The sequence below is a fragment of the Lepidochelys kempii genome, chromosome 6, assembly GCF_965140285.1.
Source record: "Lepidochelys kempii isolate rLepKem1 chromosome 6, rLepKem1.hap1, whole genome shotgun sequence".
Lineage (NCBI taxonomy): Eukaryota > Metazoa > Chordata > Testudines > Cheloniidae > Lepidochelys > Lepidochelys kempii.
Window position 1 is genome coordinate 31,845,261 of NC_136385.1, and position 23,718 is coordinate 31,868,978.

General features: G+C 39.7%; 1 protein-coding gene across 6 annotated transcripts in view; it reads left to right on the forward strand.

Annotated features, from left to right (window-relative positions):
• Positions 1-23,718, forward strand: part of PLEKHA7 (pleckstrin homology domain containing A7) — a 275,441-nt gene that overhangs the window by 189,866 nt on the left and 61,857 nt on the right. For all 6 annotated transcript variants that reach the window (XM_073347396.2, XM_073347398.2, XM_078853183.1 and 3 more), the window contains 2 exons: positions 8,468-8,646; positions 16,376-16,864. In XM_073347396.2, the coding sequence (XP_073203497.1) occupies positions 8,468-8,646; positions 16,376-16,864 (668 nt within the window). The remainder of the gene's footprint in view (positions 1-8,467; positions 8,647-16,375; positions 16,865-23,718) is intronic.

The following is a 23,718-nucleotide window of genomic DNA, read 5'->3' on the forward strand; positions in this document are numbered from 1 at the left end:
TATTGTGAAAGGCAATCATTGCTTCATCTCTCCCACTAAAACAATCACAACTTCTTGAGGAGCTTTTTAAAGAGCAAGAGACTAGAGTGGATAAGGATGTGACACCACAAACTAATATCTCTTCATCTTCTCCAGATGTAGCTGTGCTGCCTCCTACACTCTCTTATGCCAAAGATTTTAAACAGTTTTAGGAGCTGATTAAATGGATTGCTGCCTTGCTTCGGATCCCATTGAACAAGGTCTAAGAGTCACAACATAAGCTCTTGTATATACTCCACATGACAACTTCTGACTGAATAGTTCTGCCAGTAAATGAGGCTCTACTGGATCCTGTCAAAATGATCTGGTAGACTTGAGCAAGTCGATTAAAAACACTTTGTTCTGCCAAAGAATTCTGAGTTTTTATTTTCACACCCTTTTCCTAATTCTTTGGTTGTGTGGAAGCTGTTAATGAGCGTTGTAAACAGCACCATACTGAGTCTATGCCATACAGTCACACCAGAAGCATCTTGATCTCTTTGGGCTTAAAAACTACTCTTCCTCAACGCTGTGGTTTAGAATAGCAAATTATTAGGCTCTGATGGCAAAGTGTAACCAGACCAATTACAGCAAATTAAACACTTTTATTGATCATCTTCCCCCAGATCATCGGGAACAGTTTCAGGCCATCAAAACTGAGGGTTAGCTCTTAATTAGGACCTCACTGCAAACTTCCCTAGATGCAGCCAGCAGTGCAGCTTGTTCTTTCTCTACTGCTGTTGTTATGCATTAAGCATCTTGGCTGCATCTATCAGCATGTCTTAGGGAGATCTAAATATCATAGAAAACCTTCCTTTTCACACTGATACTTTTCAGTGAGTCCACCAAAGAATCGTGCACACCTTAAAGGACTCAAGGGCCACTCTCTGTCAACCCCTGCAAATGAAAGACAATGTAGTTGATCACAAATGGAACAGAGATCCATCTGGTCCAATTTTCTGGCTTTCATAGACCAGCTGATCCACCTAAGAAAAGACAGATATCAGAAGGACTGCTTGCTGTGACCCCTACCGCCACCCAACCCTTATTATCACTGAAGTTTCAATTTGATTATCTGGTTGAAGGTCAAGAACCCTTCCTACCTTGGGAATCTTCAGCAACACCACACTACCCATCTTCCTCCCCTGGGAGATCATCTCTCCCATTTTTGACCTGCATGGAAGTATATTACAAATTATAACATTGGGTAACTCCATCCATTTCTCCTCCATCCTGCCATCCCACCCCGCTTTCCTTGTCCCTCCTCAGGGATTCTTGTCACAAACATTTGATTAGACAGGCTGTCCCTTCTATATGTAGGAGCCATAGAACCATTTCCAGTTCACCACGGAGGAAAGGGATTTTATCCCAAGTGTTTTCTGGTTCCATAAAAGAAGAGGGCATGGTGACCAAATCCAGTGCACTTTCTAGAAACATTTAGTGTATTTTTGCAAATTTGTAAAAATAAATAAATATGGAGAGCTGAGACCTTGTCTACACTACAGGTTACTTCAGTGTAACCCCTGAGCAATGTAAGTTAAGAGCCTAAGAGCCAGTGTAGACAGCACTATGTTGGCAGGAGAGCTTCCCCCACCGACATAGTTACCGCCTCTCATGGAGGCGGGAGTTATTAAACTGATGGGAGAGCTTTCTCCCATTGACTTAGAGTATTTCCACCCCAAGCAACTACAGTGGCACAGCTGCAAGTGCTGTAGTGTAGATGTAGCTTCAGACACCATGTAACAAGAAAAATTACAAAGGAACTTTTGTAAAAGAATCTTCACTCCAACATTTAACAGGTATGATTCAATAAGCCTTTTCCCTAGGAAGAAGCAAATACTGAAAAAGAGGTTAAAATGGAGGTCCAAGCTTCTACATCTCCTGAAGTATAAAATAAGAAACAATTGCAAAGGGAATATCTTATTAAGGATAGTTGTGCTAGCTAAAACATACCTTTTTAGTGAAAAAATGCTGCTTGGAAACTTTTTCATTTTTATGATAAAGTTATAAGATTGTAAACCAATGTAAAACTATTACAAAAGGAAAAAAAAGAATTTAGATGGGTTTCAAGAGCCAGACATCGTCTCCAGTATGCAAGTTCTGGTGCTGCTATTGACACCTACATTTGTTAACCTTGTGCTTTTACCTAGGGAGGATCAACAAATTTGAATCACTCCTCACTAGTTCTGCAGTTTGCCATGTTTATGTTTACTGTTAAATAACAATTTCAGAAACAATTAAGTTCTGTCAAAATTCCTTCTCAAATGATTTAGAGTATCCTAACTGGGCTTCAGTTAGTCTCTGACTATCAGCATAATATAGTCATAGACTCAGCCATGCAGGAAGAAGAGGAGAGAAAGAATGTGGTTTAATTAGTCACTTAACGTATCTGGGAATACCCAGCAATAAATCATAAGTTCAGGTCATTGTTCTTTCCTTAATTGTTTACACTTATCTGGAACCCAGTTTGGTCCCACTCTGTTGCTGGGACCCACCACTCTCTCCTCAAATGAGGGTTGAGAGGGGCTGGAAAATGGGGCAGGTAGTCTTCCCACTGTACTGGACATTAGGAGCCCTAACTCTTCTTTTTCCAGCTTCCTTAGGAGATGCCATCCCTTAAATCCCCTTCCAATTTCTGTTTCTCAGGGAACCATATCCCCTCTGTAATGAATACCTGTACTGGACACCTGCCACCTACTAAGTTTGCCACATCTTGACCTATCCTCCTCATGTACTTTGCCCTGACTCGCTGTGAGGAAAGCAAAAAAAAAAAAAAAAAAAACCCCACCGTGCCTCAGCCAATCTGGTTGTGAAGCAAAAATTCCTTCCAAGGAACTAGCACAATGTCTACAGCAGATGATGATAAAGCCCAGTCCTGTTCTGATCTCATGGGTGGGAAGTTGGGTGCTACTGATTGGTGATTGATGAAAGTTCCTTCCCAAATGTACGGAGTATAAATACTTCCCTCTCCTCTGGTGCACATGGTAGGTAAGTGCTGCCACATTGTCCATCCACTTCCTGTTCCCCTTCCCCCCACCTCCTGGCTCTGCTAAAGTCAGTCCATCCCCTTTCCTCCTCCCTTGTAACCCAATTGCAGTGGGAACCTTAAAAGGAGCTCTATCCCCTTTTTCTTGCTGGATGGACAAAGACCCACCACATTCAGTTACGGTGAGGACATTTGGTTAAAATCACTTTAAGCCATTATACTAAGACTTTTAGTAATGATCTCTTCACCAAACAATGTCATGTAGGATTTTATTGCAAAGCCAGTGTTATGCTATTACTGGAGAACTCATAAAATAAATCATGCGTACATCGACTGCCTTGTATTATTTGTAAAAGATCATTTGTTTGGCTGGAATAGACTCTACTTAAGCTTTTATCTGATGTTTGAATGCAGGTTTAAAGCCAGGACCTGTGGCTTTCTTACCTCAGAACAAAGTTTATAGCAGGGGCAAGAATAGATTTTCTAGGATTTCTATAGTAGTGATAACGTGAGACTGTCTCAAATTCCACACCTACAGCATCACGTGTCAGCTTGTAGAAGTTCAAGAGCACTGCCTTACCAGAATTCCATCACTCACTAGCCATTACATTTATCTAATCTGTTCAGTACCCTTAAATATACAGAGCATGGGTGAACATTATATGTCATAACTAAATGCTGCTAGAAATAGAAAACACAACAAGATTAATCCCAAAATAAAGCTAGGACTTTTTCACACTGAAGTCCTGAACAAGTGGAAAATGTATCCTGTCATATTTTAAACATGGTCTGTCTTCTATTTAGATTAGTGCAAAATGCCAATTACAGTATAAGTATGAGTTTAATTATTGGCCAGCTTCCATTTTAAACATTTATTTTCTGATAGATGTATTTAGTTTGTTGAGCTGGTCTTAGTATTAAACAGTTTAAAACACAGAGTATTAAAATCATACTAAAAGCTGGAGAGTTCTCCCTGAGAAAAGATTACTTTTGATTGTTAGTGTGTGTGAAAAGTATTTTCATAGGGAATGTTTTTTAAGTTTATCCAAATATAATAGTAAAAAAATAGTTTAGGAATATTCCTCCATTATACTAGATTGAGAAAGTGGAGAGCTTTCCATCATTTCTTTGGCAAAGGAACAATTCATTGCAAGCAATTATACAAGCGTAGGTTCTGATCCTGCAGAATCATGTCCATGATTTGTTGCTTTAAGTCCAATATGGTGAAGATGAATAAGATGGAGTAGTAATAAAACTTCAGTAAGAGATCACAAATGACATCAGCCCTACCAAGACACTCTACTTTTACATTGACACTACAATGTATAACTTTTATGATATGGAGTTATCTCTTGGCGCTTGAAACCAAGAAACGAGTGAAATCCCAATTTTTGCCTATAAAACAGAGGCCATTGCAACACTGTTTCTGGGTATTTTAATGTCCTTTATTAGCGGAAATCAGGATTTACTATGTGGAGCTGCTCTTCATTGCTGAGACCTGTTGGGATCTGGGCTGCCATCTTTGTCAGTTGCTCATAGTATCTCACTACTTCCTGAAGTTGGTGTTGACATAACTTCATTCTTTATATATAAATCCAATAGCCAGATTTAAGGCACATATGCTACCAGGGAGCTTTCCCTTTAGGCTCTCTGGTAGTTTATGTACCTTAAATCTGTCTAATGGATTTATTGCCATTATGTAAACTGAGGAAATGCCGTGCTCTGTATACCTGAAAGGGACTGTTTCAGACTTTAGAATGGAGGAAGAGGAGGGAGAAAATAGTGGTCTCAGCTTCTAGATTTCCTGAAGAGTTGTTATATCTAATTCCTCTTCCCTCTCCACATAATGTTGATAATTTTTTTTACAGGAAAGTGATTCACAGTCTAGCTTAGGGATGAGATATTCGTTTAATTTTGGCTCATAAGTGTTCCATAAATTTGACACTTTTCAACCTAAGAGTAAGAGGAGTTATTCTTCTGTATTTTCATAAGTCATTGTGATGCCTGACTTTCAGAGGCATGCGTAAAAAGTTGCTAACTTTCTCTGTGTAATTGTGACTTTCTCTTAGTTTAGTATTTCTATCTATGAATGTAATGGTTCTAGACATTTAATATTAGTTATTACTTACTTTAATCAGTGTAGTTTTGTGTTAAAATATAGTCCTTGAAAACCTGAATCCTTTTACTATTTTAACTTCAACTTTTTTTGTCCTTGTCTTGTCCTTATTGGTATGCTCTTGGGGTTTGCTCTCCATTTCTCCTTCTGTGCCTTCTGGGAGAGGGCCTGCCTTTTCCTCTGTCTGTCCAGAATAAGGCATCTGAATGCATGAATAGGTACCAATATTATTTTTTCCCCAGTTATGTATGTTCATGTGTTTAACAATGGTTTAAAATAAAAAACAAGTCTCTCAAAACTCTTCTGTGTCTGCTAGCAGTGACAGCCATCAGACACCAGCATAAGATTGTGGTTTTTTTCTTGCATGTTTGACATGCTACTAATAGATATCTGGAATACGTTTGAATGTTATTTTGACCAATTTTACATTCTCTTAACTCCATTGAGAGTCAGGGTTTGTTGATCATAGCATGACACCTTTATTCCTCATTCTCTGAGGCTATACATGTAATTTCTTTAGTCTTTGAAGGGAGAAAGGTGCCATATACATATTGCTTGCTGCTTATACAGTTTGTTAGGCAAATAGTGTCCTGCACTCTCTTCTAGTTGCATACTGAACATGGCTACTCTGAGAGAGAGCGTAATAGAATTCTATGGGAGAAAAAGTCATACCACATTAATTAGGATATACAGGTGAATGAAGACAGAGTTCAGTTTAAGCAGCAGGTTACAGCTTCATTAACTTAATCCTCGGGAGAGGCATGTCTCATCTCCTGTGACTCTCACATACCAGGTATTTAAGTGTGTTTAGTGCAAGGTTGCATGGCTCCCACTGTACAACCTCATAACTTGGGTAGACCCTCTTCACCTTATCCTTAGGACTCAACTCACTTCTGAATCCTCCCATGCTCCCCACTCCAAGGAAGGCAGGAGGTTAGCAAAGAGGGACCTCAATCTGCAAAGCCTTCAACTCTCCCCTTCTGCCATAGTCACAAGGTCCACCAGCAAAATTCCAGGTCTCTTACTTCTGGGAATTGGCCCTTTTGGCCTTTATCCATACTGGACAGCGGCAGCAAGTTGCAATGAACTAAACATTCCTACAAATTACTAATATTAATTTCTAAGTCCTACTTCTTTTGAACAAAACTATGCTTCCATTTTACTGTGAGGAAGGTGAAAAAAACCAACAGGCCACACAATGGAAAAAATTTGTTCTTGATCCCAAAACAGGTGAGTGGTCAGACTCTGTGCATCCATAACCACAGCTACTATACTACAATTATAGCGAGGGAGGGTAGGCAGCCAAGGCACCCCCAAAAACCTTAGTAGAGGTTTAAATTAATGGTGAAGTTAGGGGGATGTGAGAGCCCAGTCAGCTTCCCACTTTGCACCCCCCTTTCCCCTCCCCCCGGCTAGCCAATAGTATGTGGAAGGCCTTGGAATCCCAGGCATGTTCTGTCCCCTTTCTTTCTAAGCTGTCCTGTAACACACTGCTGGTCCAATCAACCTTCCCGCCTAGTGAGATGGAAGGTGGCAGCCAAAAGACTTGCACGAGAACAAAATATATGATAGAGCTGTCTTAAAGGAAATAAGAGGGCTCCCTTGTAGCAGTCATGTAGGTGAGTGAAAGACCATGTTTGAATGTTTGCAGCCATTCTGGGTAAAAAGGAAGGGAGCAAGTTGTCTACAAAACATGCAGTGCTGAAATAGTGGGGAAACCCCCCTATTCTACAATAAGTTTGCACATGGTTGAAGTGAGAGTCTGATAACACTAACTCAGCAATTTCAGAGTATATAACAAATCATGTAGGAAGCTTCACACAAGATCAAACGTATTGTGTTCTGTCAAAAGTGTTTGTATTTCTAAAGCCAAGTATTATGGTAGGTTATTTTTCAGTGTAGAATAACAAAGGGGAAAAGACTCCATCAAAACACAAGTCCAACTATAAGAGTTATATGTGGAATGTAGCTTTTAAAATAAAAGGAATGTTTGTTTTATACATATGTATATGTGAATGAAAAATTGACTTGGTTCAAAAAAGCTTCTGTGTAGTTCATATTTGTGTGTGTTGATACTAGCTGTAGTTTGTTCAAAAACTGTGAACAGTTAAATTACTAATGTGCTCAAAATATTGATTGCATGAGCCTACAAGATGAATGGAGTTTTATAGTCAGAGTTCCAGTGCTTGGAATGCAACAGAAAAGAGGGAGATTCATAGATTTTGTGATTAAATAAATATAACCAAATAAAATCAAAGCTTCTGAAGCCAAAATAGAGGATTTTTGAAGAACTAACTAGTATAGAGAAAACTTGAAAATTGCTGACCTCACTTACGATTCTGTGAATGGCTGTCAGTTGCTGTTAATTCTGTTAACAGTAGCAGATGAGTTCCGATTGTCTACTTTTAAAGTGCATTTATAAAGTAACACACAGGAAATATTGTAGCTTGATTCAGGAAGGAGCATCTGATGAGACCTACTTAGTAATGTGGGTACCATGTCTTTATGGAACTGTGGGTAAGATCTGACTTAACATAACTAGACTAGAATAATGAAAACACACATTTGATATAAAATTATGTACATAAGAACAATAGAAATGTCAGAGTGTTAAAGTTTAATACTTAGCTGCTGGCAGCTTCATATATCTAAATATCTCAAATAGTTTTGGTTTTGAGATAGCACATGGAAGCTTTTTGTATGCAATAACATTTGAAATACAGTACCATGTGCTTTAATAATTCAATAAATGTTGCTAACTTTATCATCAAGTCTAGTGTTTTTGTAGCTAATTTAGTGTTTTTTAAAAGCATATTGTTTAACCTAAAGGTCTTAACATGCAATACAATTATTCCTAAAATGCCAGTTTAAAAAACATGTATGGTAAGATTTATATTGTGTTTTTTCTAAACAGATTGCTTCATGATATGATCTAGGAAAATTGACTCACTTAAGCAATTCTTGCTAAAAGATGCATTAGTTTGTTTTGTATTGTGTTCACAGCAAATAAAATGCATCAAGTAAGATAGGAGTAAAATGAAAAGCTCCAGTTATTGGTATGAAAAACAGAACAAAATGCTGCAGTGTTATTTTAATGATAGGAAAAAGAGGGAAAGGAACTACACAGCACTAACTGATCTCAAATAAAATTAAAAAGTGACATTAAAACTCAACATTTGTCTCACTGCTGTGGTTATAGTAGAGTGATATCTTCTATTTTATGTACAGGAGGATACCGTGAGAACTCATAACTTTTTTTTTTTTAAGGTAACCACTCAAGTTATAATAAATTTTTAGGCTCAGAATAACAGGTTTGTCTAATTTGTCTTTGCTTTTTGCTTTTACAGGCTGTCCACACAGGGATGAGGGCATACATTTATAATAAGAGTTCTATGGTCGGCTCTCAGGCAGAGCATTCAGGAATGCGCACATACTACTTCAGTGCGGATACCCTAGAGGATATGAATGGCTGGATCCGTGCCATGAATCAATCTACTCTTATGCAAACACGTTCATCACTGAAGAGGCAAGTTCAACATGTTACTAACTTGTAGCTGAAAGTTTTTTCAAAAATCAGAGTAGTGAGTTAAAATATATTTTTAGAAGCAAGGGAATATTCTGTTTTCATTTTAATTTTTTAAATCAGAGAATAAGATGTATACATTCTGATTTTAAAGAAATTTGCAGGTTTTTTTATAGTGGTCCTACATTAGTATACTTAGATACTTATGAATCAACAAGCTAGGGAGCACAAAGTAAAGAAAACTCTATGTTCAAAATTGTTTTGACCTCATCAGTGGTGCTGGTACACAAATAAAGTACTAGGGCTTGTCCACATGAAGACTTGGTATGCAGAAAGCCAGGGTGTGAATGAAATTACAGCTTACTAGGCTGTTGGGCACTAAGTCACTGTGGGGACCCTGCTACTGGACTTAAAGATCCATAGAGTGCAGTATGTCAGAGCACACTATGGAACTTTTTGTATGCTGTAGCAGGGTCCACACAGTAACTTAGTGTGCAACAGGCTAGTGTGCTATAGATTCATTCACACCCTGGCTTGCTGCGCACTAAGTCTCTGTGTGGAAAATGAAATGAAGCAAGTTTAAAAAGAAAAAAAATAGGGCAAAAAAAAAAACGATTGGAGAGGAGTGGAATGGGGATACTGTTTTCAAATTTCTAAGAGGGGTATTCTAAAGAGTAGAGAGTAAAAACCAAACTATAAGAAAAGGACAAATGTACTTATCAACTTTGATTTTCCCATGCTTTTTAGTTATGGAATATAAGTGTATAGATACATCTTGGAAACTAGTATTAGTTAACATCTTGCCTTACTGTATTTTCTAACATTGCATTTTGTAACATTTTGGGGGAGCGATGTGCTCTATGTTACATATCTAGCATAGTGGAGTCCTGCTTTGTGATCGGAGCTCCTAGACGCTACTTTTTCTAAAGCTAATGTCTGAAGTGCTGAATTCAGAAGTCCAGGAAAAAGCAATAATTGAGCAGTAAACTTCAAAAGAGGCTGGGATGAGGAGCTAGCAGTTGAAAATGCTCTCAGAGCCCAGAGAAAAAATCTGTTTTGGCTCAGACAGGACATAAATAGACAAAAAGTAAGAAAGACTCCATTTTTAAGACCACCCTTTATGATGCTTGGTGATGGATCAGAAGAGACTATGAACTCTACAATAGTAATAAATTGTTAAGATTATCTCATACCTTAAATAATAATTATTTCCTTTAAAATGGCATTATACTAACATCACAAGAAAGAAATTTCCCTCAATGTTCACATCAAGGATATATAATATTTACCACCCTTTTATTCTGTTTTTCCTGTAAATTTTTAAATGAAATACCTCTTTGGAAAACTCTGACTGATATCTGGATATGCAACATGAAGAAGTTATTTAGTTAGATGTCTTTATTTCAAGTAAAAAATAATAAAGAAAAAAACTTATTACCTGCTGAGTTGCTGATATGACACAAAGGGGGAGCCATAGTCAAAGATGAATTGTTCTTATAGCTGGTCGCCAAAAGAGAGACAAACCAAGAGGCAAGATCAGTTTGTCCTTGAGAGGCAAACTTTGAAAAACCGTCATAGAAATAAAAAGTTGATAGTCTGAGTGTAATAGCAAAATGCAGTCAGCAAGAAAATACTGTTAATGTTGGCTCAGTTATATGACGCATAGGTCATTGTTACAGCTTATTCAGATGTTAATTGATTTTAGTGAACTTTCACTCCCTCCTTCTGTTTCATGTATATTCATTACATAAAATTAGTGGAACCTCAGAACACTCAGCCTTGATCTGTCTCATCCTTCCCATTGTGACAGTGCTCTCCTCACTACCAGAGTGCAGCTTTGATAGGTCTGGAGGCAAGGGGGACACCTCCTGCCTTCATATTCTTTCCCTTACAGCCCCTGCCATTTGACAGTGGAGCATGGGGGGACTGGCTGATTGGCTCTTACCTGCTGGGATAGGTAGAATGAGGTAGTTTCTCTTTCCCTTTACTGCTGGTAGTAGCCAGTTTGAACTCTTTCGCTTTCTGCTGATGACTCATCAGTTTGACTGTGTTCGAGACCTGCCGTTACCCACCCATATCTAATGAGCTTGATCTCTTTTGATAGGGGCTATGTTGATGGCCATACTTTGTTTTGGGTCTGGAAGGGATTTTTCCCATATGGCAAAATTGGCAAACTGATGAGTGGTTTTTTTCACCTTCCCTCCAGCATCTAGGAGGTCAAGTTTGGGGGCTTTCAATTTCATTGTTGCACCTTTAGCAGGTTCCAGTGCAGTCGGTCAGTTAAAAAGGGTTCGATGTGAGGTTCCTGTAACCCAATGGGATGCTTGGGCATGGGCCCACAGAACAACATTGTTCATTGAGGGGGTATGTCTCCATGTCTGTTCAGTGTGTGACTCCCTTCATTTTATTTCTCCTACCTCCTACATAGAGGAAGGGATCTCAAGGGATCCAGCCAGGATCTCAAGGCAGGCCTGAGAGTGTACAGGGGGCATTGCCCTCTTACCCACCCTTGGGTCTGTGGAATCCAGGGCCATTGCATCTATTTCAAATCCACACTGGAACAGCCCTTTCAAGTAGTTTGGTTAGTTAAGGGTTTTAATAAAGTTGTGGCCTTTTTTAAACATACTATGATGCATGTTTCAGAGTAACAGCCGTGTTAGTCTGTATTCGCAAAAAGAAAAGGAGTACTTGTGGCACCTTAGAGACTAATCAATTTATTTGAGCATAAGCTTTCGTGAGCTACAGCTCACTTCATCGGATGCATCCGATGAAGTGAGCTGTAGCTCACGAAAGCTTATGCTCAAATAAATTGGTTAGTCTCTAAGGTGCCACAAGTACTCCTTTTCTTTTTACTATGGTGCATGTGTCTCGTTTCACAGCATGAGGGAAGGTGTGGTATACAGTGGCAGGCAGAGGGCAACTCTCAGACTGGGAGATAGGGACTTGTATAAAGGAGTGTGATGCCTAGATTTCCTTCTGCAGCAAACCCTGACCTGCCTGTCTCCCAGGAATCACAGATCTTGCTTTCTCTTTGTCATGTCACTGCCATTTTCTTGCCACCTCCGCCTGCCCCGAGTGGCCTAGAAAAAGTTCTAGGACTGTAGAACTAGGGTCTTGGAGACACACAGAAGTTGCAGTGTCTTAACTAAAATCTGCTTTTAAATTGATTTACCTAAACTGGTGCAGGCCTCTATTGACTACTCTTTAACTGGATTATATCTATGTAAATCATGTGTAAACAGATTTGCATATCCACATAAAGGTTTGCAATACTTTAGCTAAATGGATTTTAAAACTGATTTTGTTGAACCACTGCATCTTTTGTGTGGAAACAAATAGTCCTTGGTTTAGCTAGGTGACAGAAATTCACATTCAGATTCACATTTGAATATTTCAAAGAGGGATCTCAAAACTCTACTTAAAGTGGCAATGAAAATTAGTGAAGAGTTAATGACAAGTTATAAGTTCAGATACAGATGTAACTGCATAGAAATGCAGGTGATAACTATTTTTTTCTGGGAGATTTTGGCCCACTTCACTAGTAAGCATCCTACACAATTCAGAAACATTTGTGCCAGTCTTTGTTCTATATTTTATAACTCAAAAGGAACACGTAAGAGACAGGAGGTATCCTCTAGCCTGCTGAAGACTTCCCTATCTAACCTGGGGTTGGTGGGTGAGGGGACGACTAAATCAACCAATAACTGTTGGTTTGTCTTTAGCTGCTTCCTGTTTTTCCCTGTTCTTAAAATTGACTTAGTACTACTTTTCTACATTTTGACTTTGGCAGTGTATTCCTTTTCTGACACCTATTCTGAAAAGAGAACTCTTTATACCGAGGGCTTATCCTGGTCTTAACCCTTAGGCTCTGAGGATTAAAATTTCACAGTGCAGTTTCCCAGAAGTACTGTGCCTAGTGCTTGCTTTTGGCAAAACTCTCAAACAATAAACAAAGGATAACCTTCAAATTCCAGAACCCTTGTGTTTTCCAGTTAATTATTGTCAGAAGCAGTTTTCACAGTGGCCATACCTGTAATGAGATTACTTTTCTTTTCTTTTTTTAAGATACAAATAACAGACCTACTAGTAACTAATCTTTTTGCTCTGGAATCTAGATCCAAAACTGTGATTATGGTTTTGGCTGCATGCTGATGCCCATTATGTATGTTCTTTTTAAGTTATGGCTAGGAACAATTGAAAGAAAAAATATCAGGGAGGCCCTGCAAATTTTACATACTGATTCCATTTTTTCACCCATATCTAACATTGAATTGTGAAGGAATAAAACAGAGAGTGAAGATAGAATAATATTTGTTTGGAGGAATTAATATTCAGAAGATGTTTACTTATGTAATTCTCAGTCTGAAAAGCAATTTAGAAAAATAAATTTGAACCTGTGATAGGGTGGACCAGACCCAGAGGCTCCTTGCTGGAGGCCTCAGGGTCCAGCCACACTCATCCCAGGAAAGGAGCTGTGGAGCTAAGTCCTCCGAGCAGCCTAGAGAGGCTGCAGGGAGCAGCTAATCAGTGCCCAGAATGGCCATATAAAAAGGACCTGCAGTGCCAGAGACAGGCAGTTCCTGGCTGGAGGCAGAGGAAGGTGATTGGTGCTCCTGGCTGGCCAAAGGGAACTGCAGCACCACGGACAGCTCAGTACTGGCAGGGTCCAGGGGAGTGAGAAAGAGCTCCAGGCTGGCTGGTGGCCCTGAACAAAGAATAGCCCCGTGCTAAGGATGAAGCATCAGCGAAGGCTGGGGCTGTGGGGAAGTGGCCCAAGGAATTGAAGGTAGTTTTGTTAAAGGGACATAGCAGCATTAGAGTCTCTGGGCTGGGACCTGGAGTACTGGGTGGGCCTGAGTCTCCTCCCCACCCCATAGGCCACTGGGGAAGTGGCCTACAATCAGACAGCGATAACTCCCTGGAAGGAGAACTGAACTGTTAAGCGGCCCAGCTGGCGAGTGTCTACACAGAGAGTTTTAGCCCACAGCCCCCGCCCTGCTAACTCGAATCAGGTCACCTGGGCCAGCCGCGGCTGAGCTGCTGGTCTTTTATCCCTATGTGACCGTACACTATAAATCTAAACAAAAATTGGTGGAAAAAATCCCAAGAAAGTTAGTATCATGTAAATTATGACCATGCACAAGACTGAAAATGTGACTGAGAGTTAGTACTAACTATTGAAGATGGAAATGCAGACATTTTATCAGAAAGGTACTCATATCCCTAACTCCAGTTGCTTTAGGTGACGCTCTTTCAGTTAGCAATGATTATTTAATATTGTTTGTATTAGATGAGGTAGAATCTTTCATCATTCAGTCCTGTCTTCAGCTTGCTTAGACTATGGAGAGCTGTGTATTTATTCAAACTGTCCTGTATAATTTAAACTGTCAGTCTTTATTCTTGAAACACATGAATATTCTTGAAACACCCCATTCTTTGGGGTGAAGACAGCAGTGTGAGGAGAAAGATAGGGACTTCAAGTGGGAAGAAGAGGAGAGGTGGGAGCTTGGGGAAGGGTTGCAGTATTGAGATTTATTTGATAGGGGTAGGCATTGTTTGTAGGACAGAATTAATTTATTCATAACTGGGCCAGATTTATTTATAGGTGCAAAATTGATTTATTTATGGGGAATAAAGATGTGCCAATGGTAACTTAGCATGGTTTTAGTCCTTAGGCAATTAGACATCAGGGCATTTTTCAAGCTCTCTTCCTCCTCATCCTATAATGACTGGGAGAGCTGTACTTTGTGAATAGCGGAGACACCAGCACCCGGCTCTGTCCAGACATTTGGAGCTGCTTGCTTGCCTGCCTTGCTTTGACATGGATACAGGAAAAGTGGGGTACTTTGTATGTGAGTGGGGGAGTGATTCAGGGTCCTCTCTTTCGATTGTCTTCACTAAGAAAAAATGTGTGCTCTTAACACGAGTTAATGGGTGTAGGCTCTCCCAAAATCTCCTGAACCTGCTAACTTGTGTGAAAACTACACACTGCTTTGTCTTCACTAGGATTTTACCTTGAGTTAAAAAAATTAGGAACACTTTTTTTCCCCCTAGAGAAGACAAAGCGTAGCTATTTTGCCATCTTGCTTCTTCCCCTGCTTCAGTAGCTGTGCCTGGATGATTGCCCTTTAAGCTGTTTCAGGACTCTGAAGTGATAATGCTGCCTGCATGCTGCCATTTCCTGTCTTTAACCTCCGGACCTTCCGTCCTTCTCTGTTCTTTCCTGTATACCTGCAATTTGAATCGTATAGTTACATGGGAGGGTGGCTCAATTGAATTGATTCTCCTGGACCTCTGAATACACTTGAACTAGGCCCTGAAAACTGGCTGCCATGGTGAGGCCCCTCAATTTTTTTTTTTTTTTTAAATCGTCTTTTCAAAAAATAGAGGTGGGTGAAAAAAATTGATATTCAAAATTTTTCAACAAAAAAAGGGACAAGCCGTATGCCAAAAATGTGTCCTTATTTTTGACTAGCTCTATAACTGTTTAGAATCTTGGCAGCTAAGGGCTTGTACAGAATTACAGAATTGCCCAGTTCTTGAATGGAATTTGTTCAGACAATGGCACTTCAGCAGTGTAGACTCTGTCTGGCCCTTAAAAGGAAAGTGAAAATGTAGCTTTAGTCTCTTGGAGATGCAAATGTCACAGTGACACTGGATAGTCCGGTTTAGGACCTCTGTGTTCAAAAATCGTTTAATTGATATAGCATTTAAAAAACCAATAAGGTTAATATCTGTGCACTGCCTGTATAGTTTAAAAATATATCAGCCAAAGTTTCAGGCAGATTTAATAAATAGGGACTACAAGAAAAGGCTTCACAGCTAGGCTACGTACTTTGAAGCTTTACAGATGCTGACACCAAAAACTGACTATCTGGTCATATGGTTTCAGAGAAGATGAAGTGCTACTTAGAGATCAGTGACATCTTAATAAAGTGCCAAAAGAGGATTAAATGAGGAAAGTTACAGATGAAGTGGGCTAGCTTTCAAAAATAACATAAACCAGCAATAGTACCTAACACTTTTATATGCTTTCCAATTATCAAATAATTTCAAAAGATATTCTGTTTTGGGTTTTGGGCAAGATTTAGAAAAAAGGAAAATACCTAAAATAAAGTACTTAAAATAACATATTTAACAATTTTATCTGTGATAGTCTTGTTAAAATTTAGCCACCAAACTGAAGAAGGGTTGGAACAATTTCTCTTGTCTCTGATGGGACTTCGCCTCTCTCTGGATATTGCTATATCTTCCTTATCAGAAATGGCTTATTCTTGGAGCTTATAAAAATACTTCGAAGAGAATTTTTTCCCCTTTGAAATGGAGAAGCTTGTACCACATAGCAGGTGTTTTCCTTTCCTGGGAATTTGTTTTTAAGTCTACAACTTCTTCCCTCCCAACCCCTGTAACACACAATTTTACATTTACAGAAGTTAAACACTATGCTGAGCTATCAGGATTTTCAGTTTATTTTTCAATAATTAAGCATAACTGTTTCTAGGAAAGTGCAGCTGAATATAAGTTTGTTTGGTGCTTCCTTAGTAATGGTTTGTATAAATGGGGGAACAAAGGATTCTCACCCAGTCCTATCTGCAGTCACACACCCCTGGTGCATCAGGTTATCACCAGCTTTAGAGGCTATTTTTGTGGGCTTCCCTTTCTTAAAATCTTAGCAAATCTACACTGACTTTTCTTTTAAGATTTCACACTAAAGCACATATTTTCATTGCAGAGAAACAGAAAAAGCAGATCAGCAAGCTGTTCCCCAAGTTAACCACGTGGATTCCCGCAAAGAGCATGCAAAGGTGGATACTGCTGATATAAAAGGAAGTTATCAAAAAGCAACGGAAACCTTTGGATATGATAGGCATGAAGAGATAAGAAAAGAAAGAGAAGATGAGGAACGTTATGTCTTCAGAAAAGAAATTCTGGAATCTAAGAGGGGAAAATCTAAGCATCCATTAACATCAGGAGAAGTTGATCAGTTTCCAGATTTAACAAGTGCATCTCAGCCCCAAGTAGCTCAGCCTCAGCCAGTTGAGAAGAATGGGACGTTTCCTAGTTCATTAAACATGAGTGTTGGCCCAGTGGAGCAGAATGGTACCAGTTTGTATAAAAGAGGATTTGTTCCCAGAGCAAATCCAGATAAACAGACACAAAGGAAAAACAACATGACTCAAGTGGAGCACTGGGTAAAAGTCCAAAAAGGAGACACAAAAAGGTTAGTAACAAGCCAGTCTTTAAATAGTTAATTGTGGTGTTCTCAAAATAAAGGAAAACAAATGTCAGATAACTTGTTTTATACGAAGCAGAATGCTACCATGTTAAGACAGTATACAGTGACTACTATTAATTTTCTCATCCATCCAGTGCAGAATAACACTTTTCAAATAGGTACTTTGAATTCTGGAAAAGTCAGTATGATACTGATGAAAACATTTCCTTAAATGTGTTCATATTTTTATTGTCAACTGAAAAGATGAGACATTAGAATATGTTTATATTCTCTTTGAACATAATAGATGTTTTGTTAAAAATTTTGACCTGAATTTATTCAAAATTTAAGAGCTAAAATGAAAACACTACCTCTTAAAGTCCTCTTTTATTCATGGACAAAATAGATTACAAGTTTAACCTCTGTTTTCCACTTAAAAACAAGAGAGAGAAATTTTAACCTTTCCCCCCTATTTCTTTTCCCCTACAATACTTGTACATGGGTCATGTTGGTATGTAACACATATATGAAATGCAATGTAACTGGATTCTTCAGTATTTTGGATGCACAATATGTCTAACGAAGCAGCACTAAAATGTCCCTGTTGCATATAAGATGCATCTTGTTCCTTTTTAGTCTGTGAAAATTACATGAAAGCCAGGGTGTATAGGCAGATGGAATGCTTAATGTTTGTATTATCTGTAACTTACCAATGTTTTCATCTGTTTATTTTTCTTCAATGTGTGTGTGCACATATGTATTTCTCTGGTCTCTCTCTTTCTGGAAAGTAATGGTCTGATAAGTAATAGGTGTCTGCTTTTTACTGATCCTGCAAGTTACTCCATGTGGAGTTCCAGTAAAGTTAGTTGGGGGCTATACGCTCACACAAGTCCTCCCACATGGAGTAACTTTTTAGGATCAGAGCCTTAGATATTAGAGGAAACTTAAGAAATTGAGATGAAATGGTAATATTGAATGAATAGAGACAATCGAATGTGTGACTTGTGGAGGGAGGACTCAAACTGTGATTTTAAAAAAAAAATTAAATACATATTAAAATTGTTCATATTTCTCTGCTGGAGTTCCAGTAAGAGACTTCAATTAATTAATAATGCAAACTATGTGAAATTCTAGTTTTCTACTCCTCCCACTTACCTCCCCTCAAAAGAAACCAAAAAGCAAAACAACCCTCAGAGGCCTATATGCTGCCTTAAGCTAATATTTTCAATAATTCTTAATTCTTTTATCATTCTGTTTTATTTGCATATTTATTTGTTTGGGTGGATACCGTTAAAGGGGAAATTGTCTTTAGTATTTTTTTCCTGACATGCACTGTTGTTAATATATGCTATATAAATACAATGTACTATCTTCCTTTAGTGTTATATACTAGCCACACAAACATAGAAAAAATTAAAAACATTATAATTATGACTAAAAATTAACAGACCAGTTTAAAATCTATCAGTGTTATAGGAAAGCCACTGAAAACATTCCCCAATCGCCCCCCACCACAAGAGAAAATTGTGGGTTATGGTCAGACTTTATTAGTACCTAACTAGGAGGCATTAGGAAAATTAACAGATTTCACTTTTCCTCTGAGTCAGTAGTATGCAAATTTCCCAGCCTGGTGCTAGGGACATTGCAATTGCAAATGCCATCTTTTGAATGAGACATAAAACAACCGGATGTATTGTTACCATAAAGCTTTATAGGGAACTTTTGCCAGTGTTAGTTAGCAACAGTCTCCTGGCCTAAATCCAGGTTGATTTTTTTACATTCTGCCTGAGTAAGTGCTCTCTTCATATAGTAGTTTAGCTAGATGTTATTTTTCACATCCTTGCCTGAGAAACACTGTTGTGATGTGCTGCTTATGCAGAATGTGTTTCCATCTCAGAGGCTGATGCATTTTAATGATGGATGAATGAAGTACAATAAAGTACAGACATGCAGTCTGTAAAGGACATTGGGATGTGATGAAGAGTGCCATAGAAATTTAAGGTAGTAATATTAACTTTGAGAGATGGCCAGTGTAATTCATTTTTTATTTTAATTTGTTGGATTTGACCATGAACAACCCACTTAGTTTTATGATGCTTCACAGACCATGGATTATGTTGTCATTCAGTAAATTATAATAAGTCTGTAGTATGTGATTTGCAGAATGCACTATTTTGGGGGCAATAAATCTGATGCCTGTTTCTTAAATTTATATAACCATCATTTTAAAAAGTAATATTTATAAACATTAGTTTTTTATTTTAAATTTTAAAAACCTCATAATTGCTGATGCATGAAAAACATACAAAGTTGCTTCCTGGCTCAACTCAACAAACTAAGACCCTGATCCTGCAATGTGATGCATGCTAGTGGACTTCATGTGTCTACACAGAGACCTATTTATATCAGTGATACTCTGTGTGGGCTCCAGGGGTTCACCTGCATAATTATTGTAGGCTCAGGATCAACAGTTTAATATCTGGAAGGTGGCATAAGACATTTTAAAAAAGATACTCTTCCTCCCATTTCATATAGTGCCCATAGCTGGTTCTATGGTATTGATGAGCTTTGTCTCTCAGTAACACAGCCTTGTAAAGTAAGACATCCAAAAAGATTATGCAGGTCGAAAATCACTGAGGTAGAAAGCTTTAAAAGATGTTCCCAGGAGATTAGTGATTTTTCTTTTAAGTAATTCCGAGTGAGGGGCTCCCCCATCTTGTAGTCATTCAGAGGTGATGCTCCATCCTTCAATCTGAAGACTTCAATGCACAGGCAGACATGGTGAATACAGAACTTGAGAAGAATCTGTTCTTTGGGTTTTGTTTTTATTCTTTTATGAGTCAAACCCAAGCTAAACCTTGTTTAGTACTTTCCTGTTAAACACACTCATGCTGAGCAATATCCTTCGCTTTCAAGTATAGCATGAAAAAATTCCTCTTCTGGCTGTTACAGAGAGCTTTTCCTGTTCTTGGCTCTTTTGGGTAAGAGCCATTCTTTTCTTGTTCAAAAGCTTCTGTGCGTTTCCACTTGTGAGATTTCGCTCCACTGGTATCAAGCTGTAGAACTGCCTTGAACAACTGTCTCTGTTGAGGGGATTTCATAAGCATTCTCACACACGGGTGAGGGTCATCACCCTACTTTATATAAGGGTGTTCACACCCCCATCTACCTCAGTTTTTTTGCTGCCGCTTTAGAAAGTGAACAGAATTTGCTTTGTGTCCTTACGATTAGAACTTCCCTTAGTCTAGTTTAAAACTTTATTCTAAACTGTTTGTTTAGAATAGTATAAGATAGCTAAGAGTGAATTACCCTTCACCTGAACTGGGAGCCTTCAACACCTTATCAAGAATAAATCTGACCTTGGGCTTTGTGAGGTGTGCATCTTGCTTGGCAGTCATACCAGAGATGTCCTGTGCCTTCTATGTCTTGGAGAGACCCACTTGGTAACCCAGTATATGATTTGCCATACCTACACTCAGGTTCATCTGGCTTCTCAGTGTTTACAGCCTGATACCTCAGCAGGCCTGCTGAGGAAACTGAGACCAGTCTCTGTGCCAAGGTCCTTTTACACAGGACCTAAGACACCCATTTACTGCTCCATCCTCAGTGCTGCCTTCTACTACTGTCTCAAGACAGGGATCTTCTTGGCCCTGTACTGACAGGGAATCCTTCATCCAGCACAACCAAAGCATCCATTTTAGGCCTCATTAGCCCTGATGCTGACACAGGAAGTGCCCACCTCAGTGCCTACTCCTCACCTGGCACCGTTACTCAGTATAGACTCCAGACCTGACCTCTGGCACCAATGCTTCTGGCTTGGTACCTCAAGCACAGTCAAGTGTACTTTCAGGAAGGAGAATAGGAAGTACATTTCCCCACAAGAGTCATAAACTGAAGAAAAAGAGGAAGCATCATCTCAATCCCCTTCTGCAATCTGAGACCCATGAGTGCTTTGAAGGCTCAAAGAGTAGTGTGGTCACCTCTTTTCAGTGCTCCTCCAGAACCAGTCATCTTGGTGCCAAATAACTTGGACTCCTCACTGTTTCGGATTCTAATAACACTTTTCATTTCTCTGCATCTGACTGTGTGTGGGGTCCATGGTCAAGGCTATTAACCATCCCACTGAATCCTTTTCTGCTACCTGACTCTCTGCCATCTTGAGTCCCAATACAGACCTGCCTCAGAGCACCTTTGTAGATGAACTTGCAGGTCCCCTGCCTAGATCTCAGGAAACCAGACCTCATTCCTTATCTCAAATCCAGGTATCATAGAAGGATATCATGCAGTGCCCAGTTCAGTTGCTAATGTGGTCCTACATACAGGACTTTATGAAGGCCTTTTTTGGAAACTGCAAGACCAACTCTGATACTGACCTAGGCATTGGCACTGATTCTCCTTCTGGAACAGTGCTTTCACTTGGCACCAGTGCCTATGCCTCATCTGGTACGAATGCATCCTGATGCCACCAATGAATCCATTTTATCCTCAGGTGGATCTGCCTATATCTGAGTAATGGGATGAGATTCTTTCAGAGGGTCCATTGTGGAGGAATGTGCAGGTGGCACCTCCTCACCAGACAATCAAATCGAGCTCTCTCTGTTTCCTCTCATGACAAACAGAAACAGTTTAGGAGCTCTTTGGGAGAATGGCAGACACTCTTCAACTACCAGCAGGGGTCATGGCCCCTGAGATATCTGATCCCTTGTTTGTCATATTACAGATGCAGACCAGGGAGAAGCTGTCTCCACCTCGTAGCTCCAGCAATTTCAACACAGCCAAAGATACCTGTCTTCCTTTTCATTCTTGCACGTGTCCAAACAAGCAGACAGGATGTATCCTGTGCCAGGTGAAGGATATCAGTTCCTGCTACAGCTGTGGTAGTGTCTGCAGCATGGGAGACAGTGTGAGGCAAAAGAGTAAGCTTTATATATTTGACATAAGTGTCTTCTGATCTGGCTCTTTCTGAACTAGCCGTTTGGGCGGCCAGTTATAAGGCCATAATGTCCCATTATGTTTATATCTTGTAGGATGCCATGAGGGACTCCTTGCCAAAGGAACAGAAAGAAGTAGCTAAGACTTTACTCACTAAGGTTCGTAGGCTTGCTACACACTCTGAAAGCAGAGTGTCATTCTGCTTCCGGAGACAAACTTTGTTGTAATGCCAAGAAATGCAATCCCAGAGGCATTATTAGCTACTTCCAAAACAGGCTGCTGGCAAACTGGTGTAGGGGCAAGATTCCTCATCGTACCTCTTCACGGTCCTCAGCTTCAGCCTCTAAGCAGCAATTCTAATGGTGTGGTTGACAGCCACACACCAATGTGTACCACATCTCCAATTCTTTCTCCCTCCTTTTGGACCTCCTCTCTCATCCTTCTCCATCACCTGGTGCATGATTTCTTCTAGTCACGGGTAATAGACACTATCCAATTCTGCAACGGGCCACCTCACCATCCTCCGGCTCCTACTTTCCTCTTCACTGATGCATCTCTTGGGATAATATTTCCTGATCTCCAAGAAGAGTGACAGTTTAAGACCCACTCTGTACCTCAGAAACCTCATCAGGTTCAGGATGTGCATGGCTTTATCGCAGGATGTTGGTATGCAGCTCTTGACTTAAAGGACAACTACTTTCATGTGGTGATCATATCAAGTACCTGAGGTTCTGTGAGGGGACAGGATACTAATGTTTTAGAGTCCTTTCTTTCTACTTGTCCAGAGGCCTTTAAGTCTTCAGATGTCTCCTGGTGGTTGCTGTATACATCAGACACAAAGGAATATTCATCTGCCCATACCTAGACAACAGGCTTCAAAGGGTCAGCTCTCAACAAGACCTCTTCTCAGTGATTCAATACATGTGCATCTTTTCCAGTCTTTGGAATTAATTATCTGGGAGAAATCAATGCTTCAGCTTGCACAGAGTATCACTTTCATTGGAACAGTCCTGAACTCTACTCAGGCCAGAGCCTTTCTTTCACAAGAGAGACTTCTCAAAATTTGAGATATCCTGACAACTCTCGGAGAACACCTGGTAAAGATCACAATTTTTCTTAAGGCTACTAGGCTTGATGGTCTCATCATCCTACACATCTGAACATTAGATCCTTGAAAAGCTGGGCAGCAGGTAACTATGCACTAAATGTTCACAGCCTTCAGAGGAGACTGACCATTCCACCTCAAGTGCTTCAACAGTTTTATTGGTGGGAAAATAGGGGCAACATCCTTCTGAGGGTACCCTTTGCTTCCCTCTCCGCTAACCTCACAGTGACCACCAGTGCCAACACCACAGCCATGTACAGACAACAACACAGCCAAGTACTACTTCTCTAAGCAAGCAGGGAGGGGGCATATTCCCAACTTTTATCTGTGGAGGCAAGAAAACAGGCTGTGGTACATCCAAATCCAGTTCCACCCTATTTTTCTACAGCTTGTGGGAGAGAGAATGTGGAGGCAGACTTACTCAGCAGTAGGTCTCAGAATCCATACAAGTGGTACTTGAAACCAGTGGTGGCCAGAGACGATTTCACCAATTGGGACCACTCAATGATTGGCTTTTTCAAGTCTGAACAAAACACCAAATACCACTTATATTCAACAGAGCACACAGAGACAAACTGGATCCAACACTTTACTCCCTTCATGTTCTTCTGATAACCTGAGTCCTATAGAAAATCAGGTTGCACAAAACAAACAGTGTATTAGTAGCCCCAGTGTAACCTTACCAGCACTGGTATCCCCAGAATCTTTTGCTTCTTGTCAGAAAACTATCTTACCTGCTGCTCTTTGTCCAGACCTCCTGTCTCAAAAGCCAGGAAGGAATTCTGCATCTCAACCCAGAAATGCTCCACTGTGCAGTATTGGA